Raw genomic sequence first — 15,469 nt, 5'->3', positions numbered from 1 at the left:
TTCATTCATCGTCTGACAATGCTTCAGTGCACAGTCGGCAGTTCTGAGCTAAGCAGCAATGTGCTAAAGTACCACCCAACACTGTAAAATATATTAATTACTTTCCTGAATGAGATGGAATACAGTGAACGATAAGTAAATTAGTAAATTTAGAACAATTTAAGATTTTACAGTAACCACACTCCACTGTACAGAGTCTCTTCAGGATTAACTTACCTAGCACAGACAGTTAACACAGGGTTAAATCGCAGACGCCTCCATTTTGTGGAAAACTGTGTGAAAAAAGTGGGGGTGTTCTGTGATGGGGAAGTAAAATCCCCTCTGAAATGATCATAGCCAAATTATAATTACCATCACGACCAATTTTATCTTCCGGAATGTCTGTATTTTATGTAGATCTAGGCCTAGAGTAGAATCTGTATTTTATGTAGATCTAGGCCTAATGTTCCTAGCATTGCTCGTGCACTACACTGCCTCACGTGGAGTCCCAACTTTATATTGTTTGTGCCTCATGAATATGATCCCACATCTCCTCGATCTTTCCCAGTGGGCACAGGTCAGTTGAAAAGACGTTGAGACGTTGTCTTTCCCTGACGTCAGCTGACGGTAGAAATATGGTTGAATTAGTTTTTTTCCCCTCTGCTGCACGTCATTAACACAGGGGACTTTCATCTTTCTCTATACACCTTTTTGTTTATTTCCACTGCACACATGAGTGATTGTGATGTAGGACTTGTCTCTCAGCTCAGATTTACACATTTGAGTGAAAATAAGTGAATTAACGTGTTAAAATGTTGTTTATTTACTGTATTCAACAATGAAACTTAACCCTAAACACACTCTGTATTCACTGTAAATATTAAATATAATTTTCCCATTTAACAAATATAAACCCTGTGCTAAATTGGGCAGAAAAATGCCATACTTTCTTGTAGAAGAGAAGTTCACTTATTTTCACTTAAAAAGAAAGTAACAAACCATACGATTTGAGGAGTTTCCAAAGTTTCTGCTTTAACCTTTAACCTTAAACACATTAGTTTTGTTTGCTTTTGTAGACACTGGTTTATGTTGGTGTCTGAAGTGTAAATTGTCTGTAAGTGTTTATTCAGTGTTTGAATTCCCACAGAAACTCATGTGTAACTCGAGGTTTAGTTTTGTAGCACTTTCCCTCTGTGTTTACTTTCATGCAGTTAGCGCTCTCCTGAATTTAGAGTCAGTTCCACCTTAAGTAATGTAACTGTAACAGCAAAAATAAGTCAGTGTTACCCCCCTATGGAGCAGGAATAGAGCAACATCCTCATCTCGGTTGGTGCTTTTCAGCGTTTGGAGTCTCTCCGTTGTCTAAAAACCTCCAGATGGCGTTTGTCTGCTGTGAGCAGAGAGAGCGAAAGACAAGCACCGGACCCAGACACTTTGTTTTTTTACCCATTTACAGACACTGGGGCTTCATGAACATATTAGAGCTGTTTCGAGCATGGCAAATTTTGTAAAAAGTGTTTTTCAATTACAATTACAGTTACTTCTGCCACTGGTGTGGAGCAGATATGACAGTCTGCACTCAGCACTCCATACAAACAATACTTATTTTCTGCAATTTATATCATTTTACATTCTTTCATGAGTTGATATAATGTTTATTACATGAGATTTAATATCTTCCAATGTATTGCTAAATTAACAAGTACAGAAATAAAAGATGAAAATGGGTAATTTGTGTTATTTAATTCTACCATAGAAGTACTACTTTTATTTAGGTAAATAATTGATTTGCAAACCTTCCAAATACATTTACCAATACAGGCATGTCTGGTCCTGTCCCCAGAGTTTCATTCATTCATTATCTGTTCAATATGATATCTGTTCAATATCTGATAAGCAGTTGCTTATCCAATTCAGGGTCATGATGGGTCCAGAGTCTACCTGGAATCACTGGGCACAAGGCAGGAATACACCCTGGAGGGGGCGCCAGTCCTTCACAGGGCAACACACACTTTTTTTTTGAGTCGTCAATCCACCTGCAACGTATGTTTTTGGACTGTGGGAGGAAACTGGAGCACCCAGAGGAAACCCACACGGACACAGGGAGAACACACCAACTCCTCACCCAGAGCGGGAATCGAACCCACAACCTCCAGGTCCCTGGAGCTGTGTGACTGCAACACTACCTGCTGTGCCACCATGCCGCCCTCCCAGAGTTTCAGCTACAATAAATAAATAATAATAATATCAGTAATAATAAATAAATAAAAAGCCTTCAACTAAAACAGCTGAAATGCAGAAACAAACTCAATTATAAACTTTATAAACTCCTGTTTCCCACTTTAATGATAAAAACTGCATGTGTGTGTTCTGTAGCATTTGAATAAGTTTATAAATGAAATCCTTGTAAATGGTGCGCTGTTGTAAAGGAAACTGTAAAAATGCTGTTTTTTCCAAAGTTTGGAGTCACTCCAGGAAAATGATTCCCTCCCTCCGCAGGATCCCCTCCCTCCCTCCTTCAGACCCACAACTACAGCCCTACTCACAGACACAGAGAAGATTAAAAACACTACAATCCCGCGATATATTCAACACATATTCAATAACAACCTTCTGTTAGCGTCTCGGGCGCTGCGCCTGCGCAGAGGAACTCGGGGAAAAGGACGGCGTTTACCTCAGGGTCCGCTCTTCAGTCCGAGGACCAGCTCTGTCTCTGTCTCTGTGAGTAACAGCGCTGTCACACTTTACTCTCGCTTTACGGACATTGTTGGGCTTAAAGTAACTCTATAAAACTATAAACTGTGTATAAGACCGGACTGGAAGACTACAGTTGGAAAATAGGTTCAAAAACGTCTAAAACTGTTAGCCCCGCCCACTCCTCTGTGAGTGAACGGAGCAGAAGGGAATTTTAAATAATTACACACCGAGTGTTTATAGACAGCTGTGTTCTGTCAAATCCAGAATCCTGAATATCCCCCAGTGTTTTACTTCACATTTATCTCCTTTAATAGGAGTTATTTGGATATATTTAAAGGGGTGTGGCCATTAGGTGATTGACAGCTGTGGGTAAGTTAATAAGTTAATGGACGTTGGTAGCCTGCGTTTGGCCTGACGCCATTTAATGTAGTGACCGCCATTTTGTGAACTATCATTCCTACACTCACAAGTAAATATATATCTACAATAGTATTATTACAGTCAGGTTATAAATTGTGACACGTGCAGTTATGTGAGGAATATACACTGTACATTAAACCTTGTCATGTTTTATTCTTTAGTGAAGTAGATATATTTAAGTGAGTTTTTCTGATTGGCTGTAAGATAAAATACATGTTCACACACGATTTAGTTATATATAAACACATAAATATTAACATGTCCAGGTGAATGAGTCTAGATGGTTTTGGGCCTAGTTTTATGCCTTAATATTGAAAAGCTTTAAGATATTAAAGTGTGTTAACAGTAGTAATAACAGTAGCTGCTGCTGCCTTGATGTGAGATTACAGTGGTAACACCCAGCTGCCACTCTGGGTCTGATTAATGGTGCTTTTTGTTTATTATTTGATGTCAGTTTGATTTTGTTTCATTCCCAGTACATGACAACAACAGTCCATTTTTTACCATGGATAGATGCTGCTAAAGTTGGGGAAACAGAAAAAAAACCTTGGAAATGTGATGTGTCAGATGTTTCAGGACCATGATCCAGGCGTACAGTCTAATGCCTGGGGATGAGACTGGGGGAGGAACAGCTTAAAGCAGTGAGCAAGTAGGCAGAAAAAAGAGAAATGAGCTGGGGTTTTACACCTGTGACTGCTGTTTTTTAGTTTTTACTGAACCATGGCTAAGCGACTGCATTCAGCTAAAAGCGTCTAGCCAAAAGCTAACTGTGTTCAGGAGGAAGTGTCGCTGTCTCTCTCGAAAGACACAAGGAGGAGGAGAGTGTGTTAACATCAACACAGAATGGTGTAAGAATGCTGTGCTAGTCGCCAGACACTGCTCTTCACTGGTGGAGATTGCGATTGTTAGATGTAGACCTGTTTATTGTCAGGCTTCCTGGGCCTGCCAGGTCTAATGAGCCTCAGGACTACATCTCCCAGCATCCTCTAGTGGGTCTCAATCCCAGTCAAGTTCACAGATCTGCATCACCTGAGTTTTAACTGTGTCTCTGGCTATTTACTCTATTTCTAATAGGAGTTTTGCTCCTATTGTAATATTTGTGCCTTTGACCCTGCTTTGTTGTCGCGTTGCTGTCTCTGCTGTTTTGCCCTTGTCTGTTTTGGTTTCCTGATTGTTAATGTTTTTTTTTTCTTTCTGGTCTCATTGTATCCTGCACGCATCTCACCCTGTTTGAATATCATGATATTTAATTAATAAGAGAATTTAACTCCATGCTGTTTTTCTGAATCTTTAATACATTTATGGTATTTACCCTTTTCAATCATGTTGTTATTCAACTTTTTTGTATAAAACACACAGAACACAGTCCTGTCCCCTTTCAAACGTAGAAATGCCTCACTTTCTTCATATAAAACATACAACCTATATCCTTTATTCCTTTTAATCTATACATAGGCTTCTGTACTTCTATATTCTTTCAGAAATGATTGGCTGTTACTTGTTCAGGAGAATATTAGCTCTGGCTCTGGTCTGTAGTGTTGCTGCTTGTAAACTGCCTCCACTTTTCCAACACAAGGCCAACATTTCCTCTCATTTTACTCCGTCTCTAGTCATGGAGATATTTATAAAGGCCCTTTCTGGGTGTGGTAAAATATAACATTAACATCAACCCTCCCCGTGATAAAATTGCAATAACGCGTGGCTTATTGCTTTATCATCTCTTTTATACAGTGTCACTCATGAGTCCCTGAATGCTCCATAGAGTGGGTACCTCACCTGGGGGAGACCATGTTTGAAATAGTGTATAATCTGTGACACCTCCAGGCCACTAGGCATCAGAATTAAGGCTGTTTCATAACACTAAAAAGAATCAGTGAAGAAAATGACTGACTGCACTTCTTTAAACCTCTTCTGAATAAAACCCTGTTGTTGTGTGTGTGATTCTCTCAGGACATGGCTGTGAAGATCGTCCTGGTCCTCCTCCTGTTCTCTGTTTCTCTGGGACACGCTAAGAGTGAGTTTCTCTGATTCCTAAACCTCCTCACAGTGGTCCTTAAATGATAAAAACTGGCCATTTTCTGAATTTCTGTCTGAAATTATATGGCCACATTTCCACGATTATTACTTTATAACTGCTTGGAATAAATGAAAATAGTGGGTATTTTTTGTAAAAGAACAATTTACAGTAGAGATATATGTGGTTTTTGACCATAGAAATGTTTGCATATGCTATCAGTTGACTCCTGAATTCCAAAACATTTAGACCATACAAAAACATTAGACAAAATATTTAGCCATAACATTTTTACATTTCTTTTATTTATTTATATTTTTACACCAAATGTGACTGTGTATATATCATCTGGGATCCAATGTGTGGCCCAGATGTGGATTTGTATATAAAACTTTACCAGAAAAGGTTTTGAGTGTTCCAAATTTATCTAAATAGAGGATCATGTGTTGTGTGAAAAAGTTCTTTTGGGCATTGACAACAGCCTTTTGGTAAAAAAATAAAAATAAAAAAAATCAAACAAGTTTATAATTTCTAACAATTTTATAAACATATTTTATATGATTTAAACAGAGGTTCTGGAGATGGAGTGTCAGTCTGTTCTTGGAGTCATCGGAGAGAACACAACAATCCCCTGCTCTTTCAAGCTTCCAACTGAAGATAATGATGTTATGATCTATGAAATGATTATTAAAAAGAAAGGGCAGATAAATTCAGTCTTATATATCAATGATCCCAACAATGTAGTTAAAGGAGATCCTCGAATTATACTTCCTTCTAGAACGGATCCGTCTCTGCTCTTCACCAACACCGCTGTCTCTGATGAGGGAGAGTATGAATACAGCCTCAACACCAACCGTGGTGAGATAAAGAACAGGAGATTCAGTCTGAGAGTCACAGGTGAGTGCTGCCCTTCTTCAGTGAAGGCCCTTGTTAATGAAGCTCTGTGGGGCTGGGGCTGAAGAGCAGGGCTCTGTAAGAAATCATTTCTTAATCAGTGACACCATCTTAAATCTAAATGTGTCCTGAACTGAGGGGCGTTAATCAGGAGTGTGTTCCTCTCTTCACTGCAGTAACACTCCCTGCTCTAATGGGAGGACTTTACTCTAGGTGTTAGAACATAGCTGTGAGGATCTGACGGAGTTCAGCCTCTTCATCATCAGTGAGGGTCAGGGGCTGGTGTTGGGGATTAGTTCTGGATCAAACTCACCACTCCAACTCACCCCAGCGAACACAGTTCCACTGTTCCACACACCAGAGGAACCCCATCACCCCAGCGAACACAGTTCCACTGTTCCACACACCAGAGGAACCCCATCACTCCAGAGAACACAGTTCCACTGTTCCACACACCAGAGGAACCCCATCACTCCAGAGAACACAGTTCCACTGTTCCACACACCAGAGGAACCCCATCACTCCAGAGAACACAGTTCCACTGTTCCACACACCACAGGAACCCTATCACTCCAGAGAACACAGTTCCACTGTTCCACACAGCAAAGGAACTCCATTACTCCAGAGAACACAGTCCCACTGTTCCACACACCAGAGAGACTCCATCACTCCAGAGAACACAGTTCCACTGTTCCACACACCAGAGGGACTCCATCACTCCAGAGAACACAGTTCCACTGTTCCACACACCAGAGGAACCCCATCACTCCAGAGAACACAGTTCCACTGTTCCACACACCACAGGAACTCCATTACTCCAGAGAACACAGTTCCACTGTTCCACACACCAGAGGGACTCCATCACTCCAGAGAACACAGTTCCACTGTTCCACACACCACAGGAACTCCATTACTCCAGAGAACACAGTTCCACTGTTCCACACACCAGATGGACTCCATCACTCCAGAGAACACAGTTCCACTGTTCCACACACCAGAGGAACCCCATCACTCCAGAGAACACAGTTCCACTGTTCCACACACCAGAGGAACTCCATCGCTCCAGAGAACACAGTTCCATTGTTCCACACACCAGAGGGACTCCATCACTCCAGAGAACACAGTTCCACTGTTCCACACACCAGAGGAACCCCATCACTCCAGAGAACACAGTTCCACTGTTCCACACACCAGAGGAACTCCATCGCTCCAGAGAACACAGTTCCACTGTTCCACACACCAGAGGGACTCCATCACTCCAGAGAACACAGTTCCACTGTTCCACACACCAGAGGAACCCCATCACTCCAGAGAACACAGTTCCACTGTTCCACACACCAGAGGAACTCCATCGCTCCAGAGAACACAGTTCCACTGTTCCACACACCAGAGGGACTCCATCACTCCAGAGAACACAGTTCCACTTTTCCACACACCAGAGGAACCCCATCACTCCAGAGAACACAGTTCCACTGTTCCACACACCACAGGAACTCCATTACTCCAGAGAACACAGTTCCACTGTTCCACACACCACAGGAACTCCATTACTCCAGAGAACACAGTTCCACTGTTCCACACACCAGAGGAACCCCATCACTCCAGAGAACACAGTTCCACTGTTCCACACACCACAGGAACTCCATTACTCCAGAGAACACAGTTCCACTGTTCCACACACCACAGGAACTCCATTACTCCAGAGAACACAGTTCCACTGTTCCACACACCAGAGGGACTCCATCACTCCAGAGAACACAGTTCCACTGTTCCACACACCAGAGGGACTCCATCACTCCAGAGAACATAGTTCCACTGTTCCACACACCAGAGGAACCCCATCACTCCAGAGAACACAGTTCCACTGTTCCACACACCACAGGAACTCCATTACTCCAGAGAACACAGTTCCACTGTTCCACACACCAGAGGAACCCCATCACTCCAGAGAACACAGTTCCACTGTTCCACACACCACAGGAACTCCATTACTCCAGAGAACACAGTTCCACTGTTCCACACACCACAGGAACTCCATTACTCCAGAGAACACAGTTCCACTGTTCCACACACCAGAGGGACTCCATCACTCCAGAGAACACAGTTCCACTGTTCCACACACCAGAGGGACTCCATCACTCCAGAGAACATAGTTCCACTGTTCCACACACCAGAGGAACTCCATCACTCCAGAGAACACAGTTCCACTGTTCCACACACCAGAGGAACCCCATCACTCCAGAGAACACAGTTCCACTGTTCCACACACCAGAGGGACTCCATCACTCCAGAGAACACAGTTCCACTGTTCCACAGCCCAATGCTGGGGTTTTTTACCCTCTGGGTTTGAGAATGGTGACCTTAGGCTCATGTGCAGCTGCTCCAGAGTGTCCCGCTCCATACTGTGTTTCTCTACAGAGATGATGCACTGTGTTTACAGCTGCACTGTGGTGTCAGCTCTAGCAGCTGGATTCACTGAGTTTAAGGGGCGTCTACACACTTTGGAACATAAATTCAGCAGCTGGGTTTCTTTTTTTATTTGATATTTATTATTTTTTATTGTAGAACTAAATACACACACAGTCAGAACAATCACAGGATTAGGAACACCTGTCTTTTATCAAAGCTCATTACCAATTTTATCAGCCCCCACTCTCCACTCCAGTCTCACTGTAGTTCATCTGTTGCTCTGCATACTTTGTTTTGCCGCTGTTCCTCAGCGCTCAGGACCCCCACAGAGCAGGTGTGATGTGGTGGTGGATCGTTCTCAGAGCTGCAGTGACACTGACGTGGTGGTGGTGTGTTAGTGTGTGTTGTGCTGGTGTAGAGTGGATCAGACACAGCAGTGCTGCTGGAGTTTTTAAACCCCTCAGTGTCTGGACTGAGAACAGTCCACCGACCAAAAACATCCAGCCGACAGCGTCCTGTGTCACTGATGAAGGACTAGAGGATGACAGACACACAGAGGTCTGACTACAGCCTCCTTGAAGCAGAGTGAGTGTAGTTTTGTAAAAACAGGAGGGTTTTTGTTGCTCTTCATGAGGTGTTAGGTACAAAATTATCTCTGATTTTCAGTCATCGTCTGTGTTTGTTGCAGAGGAAGCAAAACAGATCTCCTCCCAAATATTAACCCCAAAAACATTCTTTACAGAAAACACACTTAAACACACTGTTAGAGCCACTGCTAAGACCTCCACAATCACACCATGCTCCCAACCTGCTCTTAATACAGTGTCACAGGAGCTCAACAAGTTTTATTTATATTTTATTTATAAGTCGACTAAACTGCTGTACAAGAGAAATAAAATAATAAAACATAATAATAACATATAAACACAGAATGTAGATATGAAATTTAAAAGGCCAAGGTAAAAAGATAAGTTTTAAATCTGGACTTAAACTTTGAAAGAGATGGAGCAGATGTAACATCCAAAGGAGGACTGTTCCATAATCTCAAAGCTGTAACTGAAAAAGCTCACCTCTCAGCTTCAGACGAGAACGAGGAACAGTAATTGGTCGGAGGACCTCAGAGACCATGGAGCAGAATAAAGACAGAGTAATTAGTTTATTTAAGATGGAGCTTGTCCATGTAATGCTTTAAAAACTAATAAAATATCTTCAAATAAATCCTGTAATAAACAAGAAGCCAATGGAGTGAAGCTAAAGCTGGAGTGATATGGTCTCTTTTCCTGGTGCCAGTCAACATTCTGGATGCTGCATTTTGTACCAGCTGTAATCGCACCAATGAGGTTCTGTTTTTGTTTTCTTGTTTCTGAAGGAGTCAGGTTATGCTCCATAGAGCGGGTCTCCCACGTGGGGGTGGCCATGTGTCAAATTAGAACAGAAAGAATCTCTGACATTTCGAGGCCATTGCACTCTTAAAAATAAAGGTGCTACAATAGGGTCTATGAACGATGCCATAGAAGAACCACTTTTGGTTCCATAAAGAACCAGTTTAGTTTAAGAAATGTGTGTGTAAAATAAAATCAATCATGCTTTAGGTTCTTTACCCAATTTAAACATTTCAGCAAATGGGTCTTTATAGAATCAAAAGTAGTTCTTCTATGGCATTACTCAAAGAACCTTGTGTAGCACCTTTATTTTTGAAGAGTGTAGGTGTCAGTATTACAGCTGTTCTTTTAACACTGTGTGTACTGTCTCTCAAGGTTCAAGGGGGAACCACCAGCCCATCATTACATTATGTTCAGAAGATACAGAAGAGAGCAGCACTAAGCTGTGCTGCAGCGCCAGCGGTGGATATCCAGCAGGAACCATTCACTGGTTCGACAGCACGGGAATCAATTGGACAGAGAGAGCCACACTGGAAATAACGGAGGCAGGAGACAAAAATTCACAGTTTATGTCCAGCACACTGACGCTCACCAGCTCCGACGTCAGACTGAAGTGCTTCAGGTGTGTCGTTCTCGACGGCAACTTCAGCGATGAGGCCAAATTTTGCCCACAGAGCAAAAGTACAGGTGACCACTTCATTATTGACATTACATTAATTCCTTAGGGATTAATATAACCTGGGGTTATCTCTACAGTACTGGATTAATATAACCTGGGGTTATCTCTACAGTAGGGGATTAATATAACCTGGGGTTATCTCTGCGGTAGGGGATTAATATAACCTGGGGTTATCTCTACAGTAGGGGATTAATATAACCTGGGGTTATCTCTGCGGTAGGGGATTAATATAACCTGGGGTTATCTCATCAGTACTGGATTAATATAACCTCAGTTTATCTCTACAGTAGGGGATTTATATAACCTGGGGTTATCTCCACACTATGGGATTAATATAACCTGGGGTTATCTCTACAGTAGGGATTAATATAACCTGGGGTTATCTCTGCGGTAGGGGATTAATATAACCTGGGGTTATCTCTACAGTACTGGATTAATATAACCTGGGGTTATCTCTACAGTACTGGATTAATATAACCTGGGGTTATCTCTACAGTAGGGGATTAATATAACCTGGGGTTATCTCTGCGGTAGGGGATTAATATAACCTGGGGTTATCTCTACAGTAGGGGATTAATATAACCTGGGGTTATCTCTGCGGTAGGGGATTAATATAACCTGGGGTTATCTCTACAGTAGGGGATTAATATAACCTGGGGTTATCTCTGCGGTAGGGGATTAATATAACCTGGGGTTATCTCTACAGTAGGGGATTAATATAACCTGGGGTTATCTCTGCGGTAGGGGATTAATATAACCTGGGGTTATCTCATCAGTACTGGATTAATATAACCTGGGTTTATCTCTACAGTAGGGGATTTATATAACCTGGGGTTATCTCCACACTATGGGATTAATATAACCTGGGGTTATCTCTACAGTAGGGATTAATATAACCTGGGGTTATCTCTACAGTACTGGATTAATATAACCTGGGGTTATCTCCACACTATGGGATTAATATAACCTGGGGTTATCTCCACACTATGGGATTAATATAACCTGGGGTTATCTCTACAGTAGGGATTAATATAACCTGGGGTTATCTCTACAGTAGGGGATTAATATAACCTGGGGTTATCTCTGCGGTAGGGGATTAATATAACCTGGGGTTATCTCTACAGTACTGGATTAATATAACCTGGGGTTATCTCCACACTATGGGATTAATATAACCTGGGGTTATCTCTACAGTAGGGATTAATATAACCTGGGGTTATCTCTACAGCACTGGATTAATATAACCTGGGGTTATCTCTACAGTAGGGGATTAATATAACCTGGGGTTATCTCTGCGGTAGGGGATTAATATAACCTGGGGTTATCTCATCAGTACTGGATTAATATAACCTGGGTTTATCTCTACAGTAGGGGATTTATATAACCTGGGGTTATCTCCACACTATGGGATTAATATAACCTGGGGTTATCTCTACAGTAGGGATTAATATAACCTGGGGTTATCTCTACAGTACTGGATTAATATAACCTGGGGTTATCTCCACACTATGGGATTAATATAACCTGGGGTTATCTCCACACTATGGGATTAATATAACCTGGGGTTATCTCTACAGTAGGGATTAATATAACCTGGGGTTATCTCTACAGTAGGGGATTAATATAACCTGGGGTTATCTCTGCGGTAGGGGATTAATATAACCTGGGGTTATCTCTACAGTACTGGATTAATATAACCTGGGGTTATCTCCACACTATGGGATTAATATAACCTGGGGTTATCTCTACAGTAGGGATTAATATAACCTGGGGTTATCTCTACAGCACTGGATTAATATAACCTGGGGTTATCTCTACAGCAGGGGATTAATATAACCTGGGGTTATCTCTACAGCACTGGATTAATATAACCTGGGGTTATCTCTACAGTACTGGATTAATATAACCTGGGGTTATCTCATCAGTACTGGATTAATATAACCTGGGATTATCTCTACAGTAGGGGATTTATATAACCTGGGTTTATCTCTAGAGTACTGGATTAATATAACCTGGGTTTATCTCTACAGTAGGGATTAATATAACCTGGGGTTATCTCTACAGTACTGGATTAATATAACCTGGGGTTATCTCCACACTATGGGATTAATATAACCTGGGTTTATCTCTACAGTAGGGGATTTATATAACCTGGGTTTATCTCTAGAGTACTGGAGTAATATAACCTGGGTTTATTACGATGGCGCGGGTAACCTGCTGCGGTCGCGTCTGTTGCACACACCTAACCCCTGTTTATGTGAGTGTACAGACGGAAGCTAATTTCGCTACAATGTTGTACTTGTATAACTTTGTATGTGACAATAAAGATCTATCTATCTATCTATCTAATATAACCTGGGGTTATCTCTACAGTAGGGGATTAATATAACCTGGGTTTATCCCTACAGTACTGGATTAATATAACCTGGGGTTATCTCTACTGTAGGGGATTAATATAACCTGGGGTTATCTCTGCAGTAGGGGATTAATATAACCTGGGGTTATCTCTACAGTAGGGGTTTAATATAGCCTGGGTTTATCTCTACAGTAGGGATTAATATTACCTGGGGTTATCTCTACAGTAAGGGATTAATATAACCTGGGGTTATCTCTGCGGTACAGTAGTACTGAGTACAGAGTCCTGAGTATTTGGACAGGACTAAAATCACTGAGTTACTGTAGGAATAATTACATTAACCCATTTCTTGCTGTGAAACTCCTGACATTGACTTAAGGACATTTCAGCCAATGCCATGATTATGTTATATTCCAGACCCTGCGCCAGTTGTAGCTGGTGTTCTACTTCCGGTCTTAATCATCCTGGGACTGGCAATCATCTTTCTGTACCTCAGAAAAACGAGGAGTGAGTATCAGCAGCTCTCAGTAACCTGGGTGCTCTAGGACCATGAGGACGTCTACTGGCAGAACTGACTCCTACCCTGAAAACATTTCTCAGTGTGTGTTATGTTCTCATGTTCTTGTTTAATGTTATCTTCCACTGCTGAAGTTGCCAAGAACGGTTAAGTACCCGAATGTTGTTCTTGCTCCGCCCACAGGAGGGCGCATTAATTTGTGACTCGCCAATGAGAATGACCTGAAAATCCCATCATTCACTGCAGCATCACGAGTCTGCTCCTGTGAGGTCACTTCCCAAGAACACTGCCACAAGTCCATTCTTTTTGTTCTTGGTGTCCTTCAGTGTTCTTATGCTCTCAAATTCTCGCTTGACGTCATCTTGTATTCCTGTTTTCCACATTAGTTCCAGACTCTCCAACTAGAAATTCCAGCAACACGATGTGTATTTAAAAAATGAAATGTTTTTTCTAAACATTTCTAACTAGAGACTCTCAGATCAATCGGTCGGAGACCAGAACGTGCTGGTGTTCACATAACTGATTCTGTACAGCTCGCATTTACACTTGTCCACCACATGAGGGCGACAGCAGCACAAGTACAGCCTCAGCCCCATACACACACACACACACACACACCAGGGCTGTGACAAGAATGTACTTGTGTTTTCTTAAATAACGTTCTTCAGAAGTGACGTCTCAAGAACAGGTTTGTGAGGCTGCAGTGAATGATGGGATTTTTAGGGCGTTTTCTTGGCGAGTCGTGGACAGATGTGACCTCGTTATTTCGGGCGAAGCGAGAACAACATCCGGGTACATTAACTGTTCTTGGCGTTTGTGTTCTCGAGTATTGAATGTAACTTCTGCAGTGAAAGGGAACACGAGAAACCCACATGAACACACACTGAGAAACAGCTCGTCTTCAGTGAGTGAAGGAGACACTAAGCTCACTGTCTGCAGCAAACACAAAGGAAAGTAAACAGGGAATGTGGAGAACCTGGGGCTCCTGTTTCTCTTCAGGAAAAGTAAAAACATTACTCTATTTTATTGAAGGTTTGTGAAAAGGTTTGTCCAGTGCACACAGTTATGATGATGATGATGATGAAGGAAGGTTCCATTAAAAGTATTTTAACAACATTTTTCTGTATGCTGTCATTTATAATTCATAGAAAGAAATAAAATCTAACTCAGACTTGTCCAGAGAAAGAGCAGTCAGTGCGTCTCTAGTTGAACTGGTCTGGAGTAAATGTGGAGTAAATTTACTCTGAAATGTGAAATGCAGTGTGTCCTTGTCTCCAGGGTCCTTTCGTGGACGTGAAGCTGAAACTGAAGCTGATGTTAATGAGGTAAGTTCACATCATCATCATCATCATCATCATCATCCCACTGATGTCATGTCTGCACTCAGCAGTCGACCCACATTTAGAGCTCTGGGTCTACATCTCTTCTGGATTTCCCTGTGTCTGTGTGGGTTTCCACCAGGTGCTTCAGTTTCAGGTGTGAGTGACTGGGTGAGTGTGTGGATGAATGTGTGAGTGACTGGATGAGTGTTTAATCCCTGCCGTGGATGGAGGGCCCTGAAATCTAACGCGGATTCACTGTTGTTTCTCCACAGAGACTCACAACTCACCTGAAGAAGGAGGAGAAACGCTAAAGGACACAGAGAGATTCCTGCTCATGTTTCCACCCCCCCCCCCTCTCTCTGTGGTGTCAGGAGAACCGACTCCTCAGTCTCCTAAGAGATGCTGCTACAAAGAGTAAACACTAATAACGCTGCTGTCTGTAGGAGCTCCACAAAAGAGAAAAAAAGTATTTCCCAGAATGGAGATGTTTTTGTTTGATTCACAGATGTAAGGCACAGTCTAAAGTCAGTGGGAGTCTACTGCACTCGGTTTGGCATTAGTTATCATCTTTACTGGAGAAGAGCTGTTCTAGTCATAGACTGTGTACAATATACATTCTGAAACTCTATAATTACAGTGTGATAATGTAAGCTATAGTTTAAATCATAAATAATCATTCTCCTCTTATTTCTGGATTATTCCAGCGATGGTGTTTTCTTCATTCTCACTGCATTTAACCTGTGTGTGAGTGTGTGTGTGTGTGTGTGTGTGTGAGAGTGTGTGTGTGTACGCGCTGTAAA

General features: G+C 42.0%; 1 protein-coding gene across 1 annotated transcript; it reads left to right on the top strand.

Moving 5' to 3' along the window:
* Nucleotides 1-2,581: 2,581 nt before the first annotated feature.
* On the top strand, nucleotides 2,582-14,980 carry LOC136691534 (putative butyrophilin subfamily 2 member A3). The gene is made up of 7 exons (XM_066664092.1): nucleotides 2,582-2,700; nucleotides 5,047-5,110; nucleotides 5,681-6,007; nucleotides 10,171-10,482; nucleotides 13,248-13,337; nucleotides 14,626-14,672; nucleotides 14,942-14,980. Exons 2-7 carry the CDS (start codon nucleotides 5,050-5,052, stop codon nucleotides 14,978-14,980), a joined length of 876 nt encoding a protein of 291 aa, XP_066520189.1. The 5' UTR covers nucleotides 2,582-2,700; nucleotides 5,047-5,049.
* The last annotated feature ends 489 nt before the right edge of the window (nucleotides 14,981-15,469 follow it).

This window comes from Hoplias malabaricus, chromosome 3 (genome assembly GCF_029633855.1).
Source record: "Hoplias malabaricus isolate fHopMal1 chromosome 3, fHopMal1.hap1, whole genome shotgun sequence".
Classification (NCBI taxonomy): Eukaryota; Metazoa; Chordata; class Actinopteri; order Characiformes; family Erythrinidae; genus Hoplias; species Hoplias malabaricus.
Note: the sequence above shows the minus strand (reverse complement) of the source record. Positions and strands in the feature narration are given on the sequence as shown.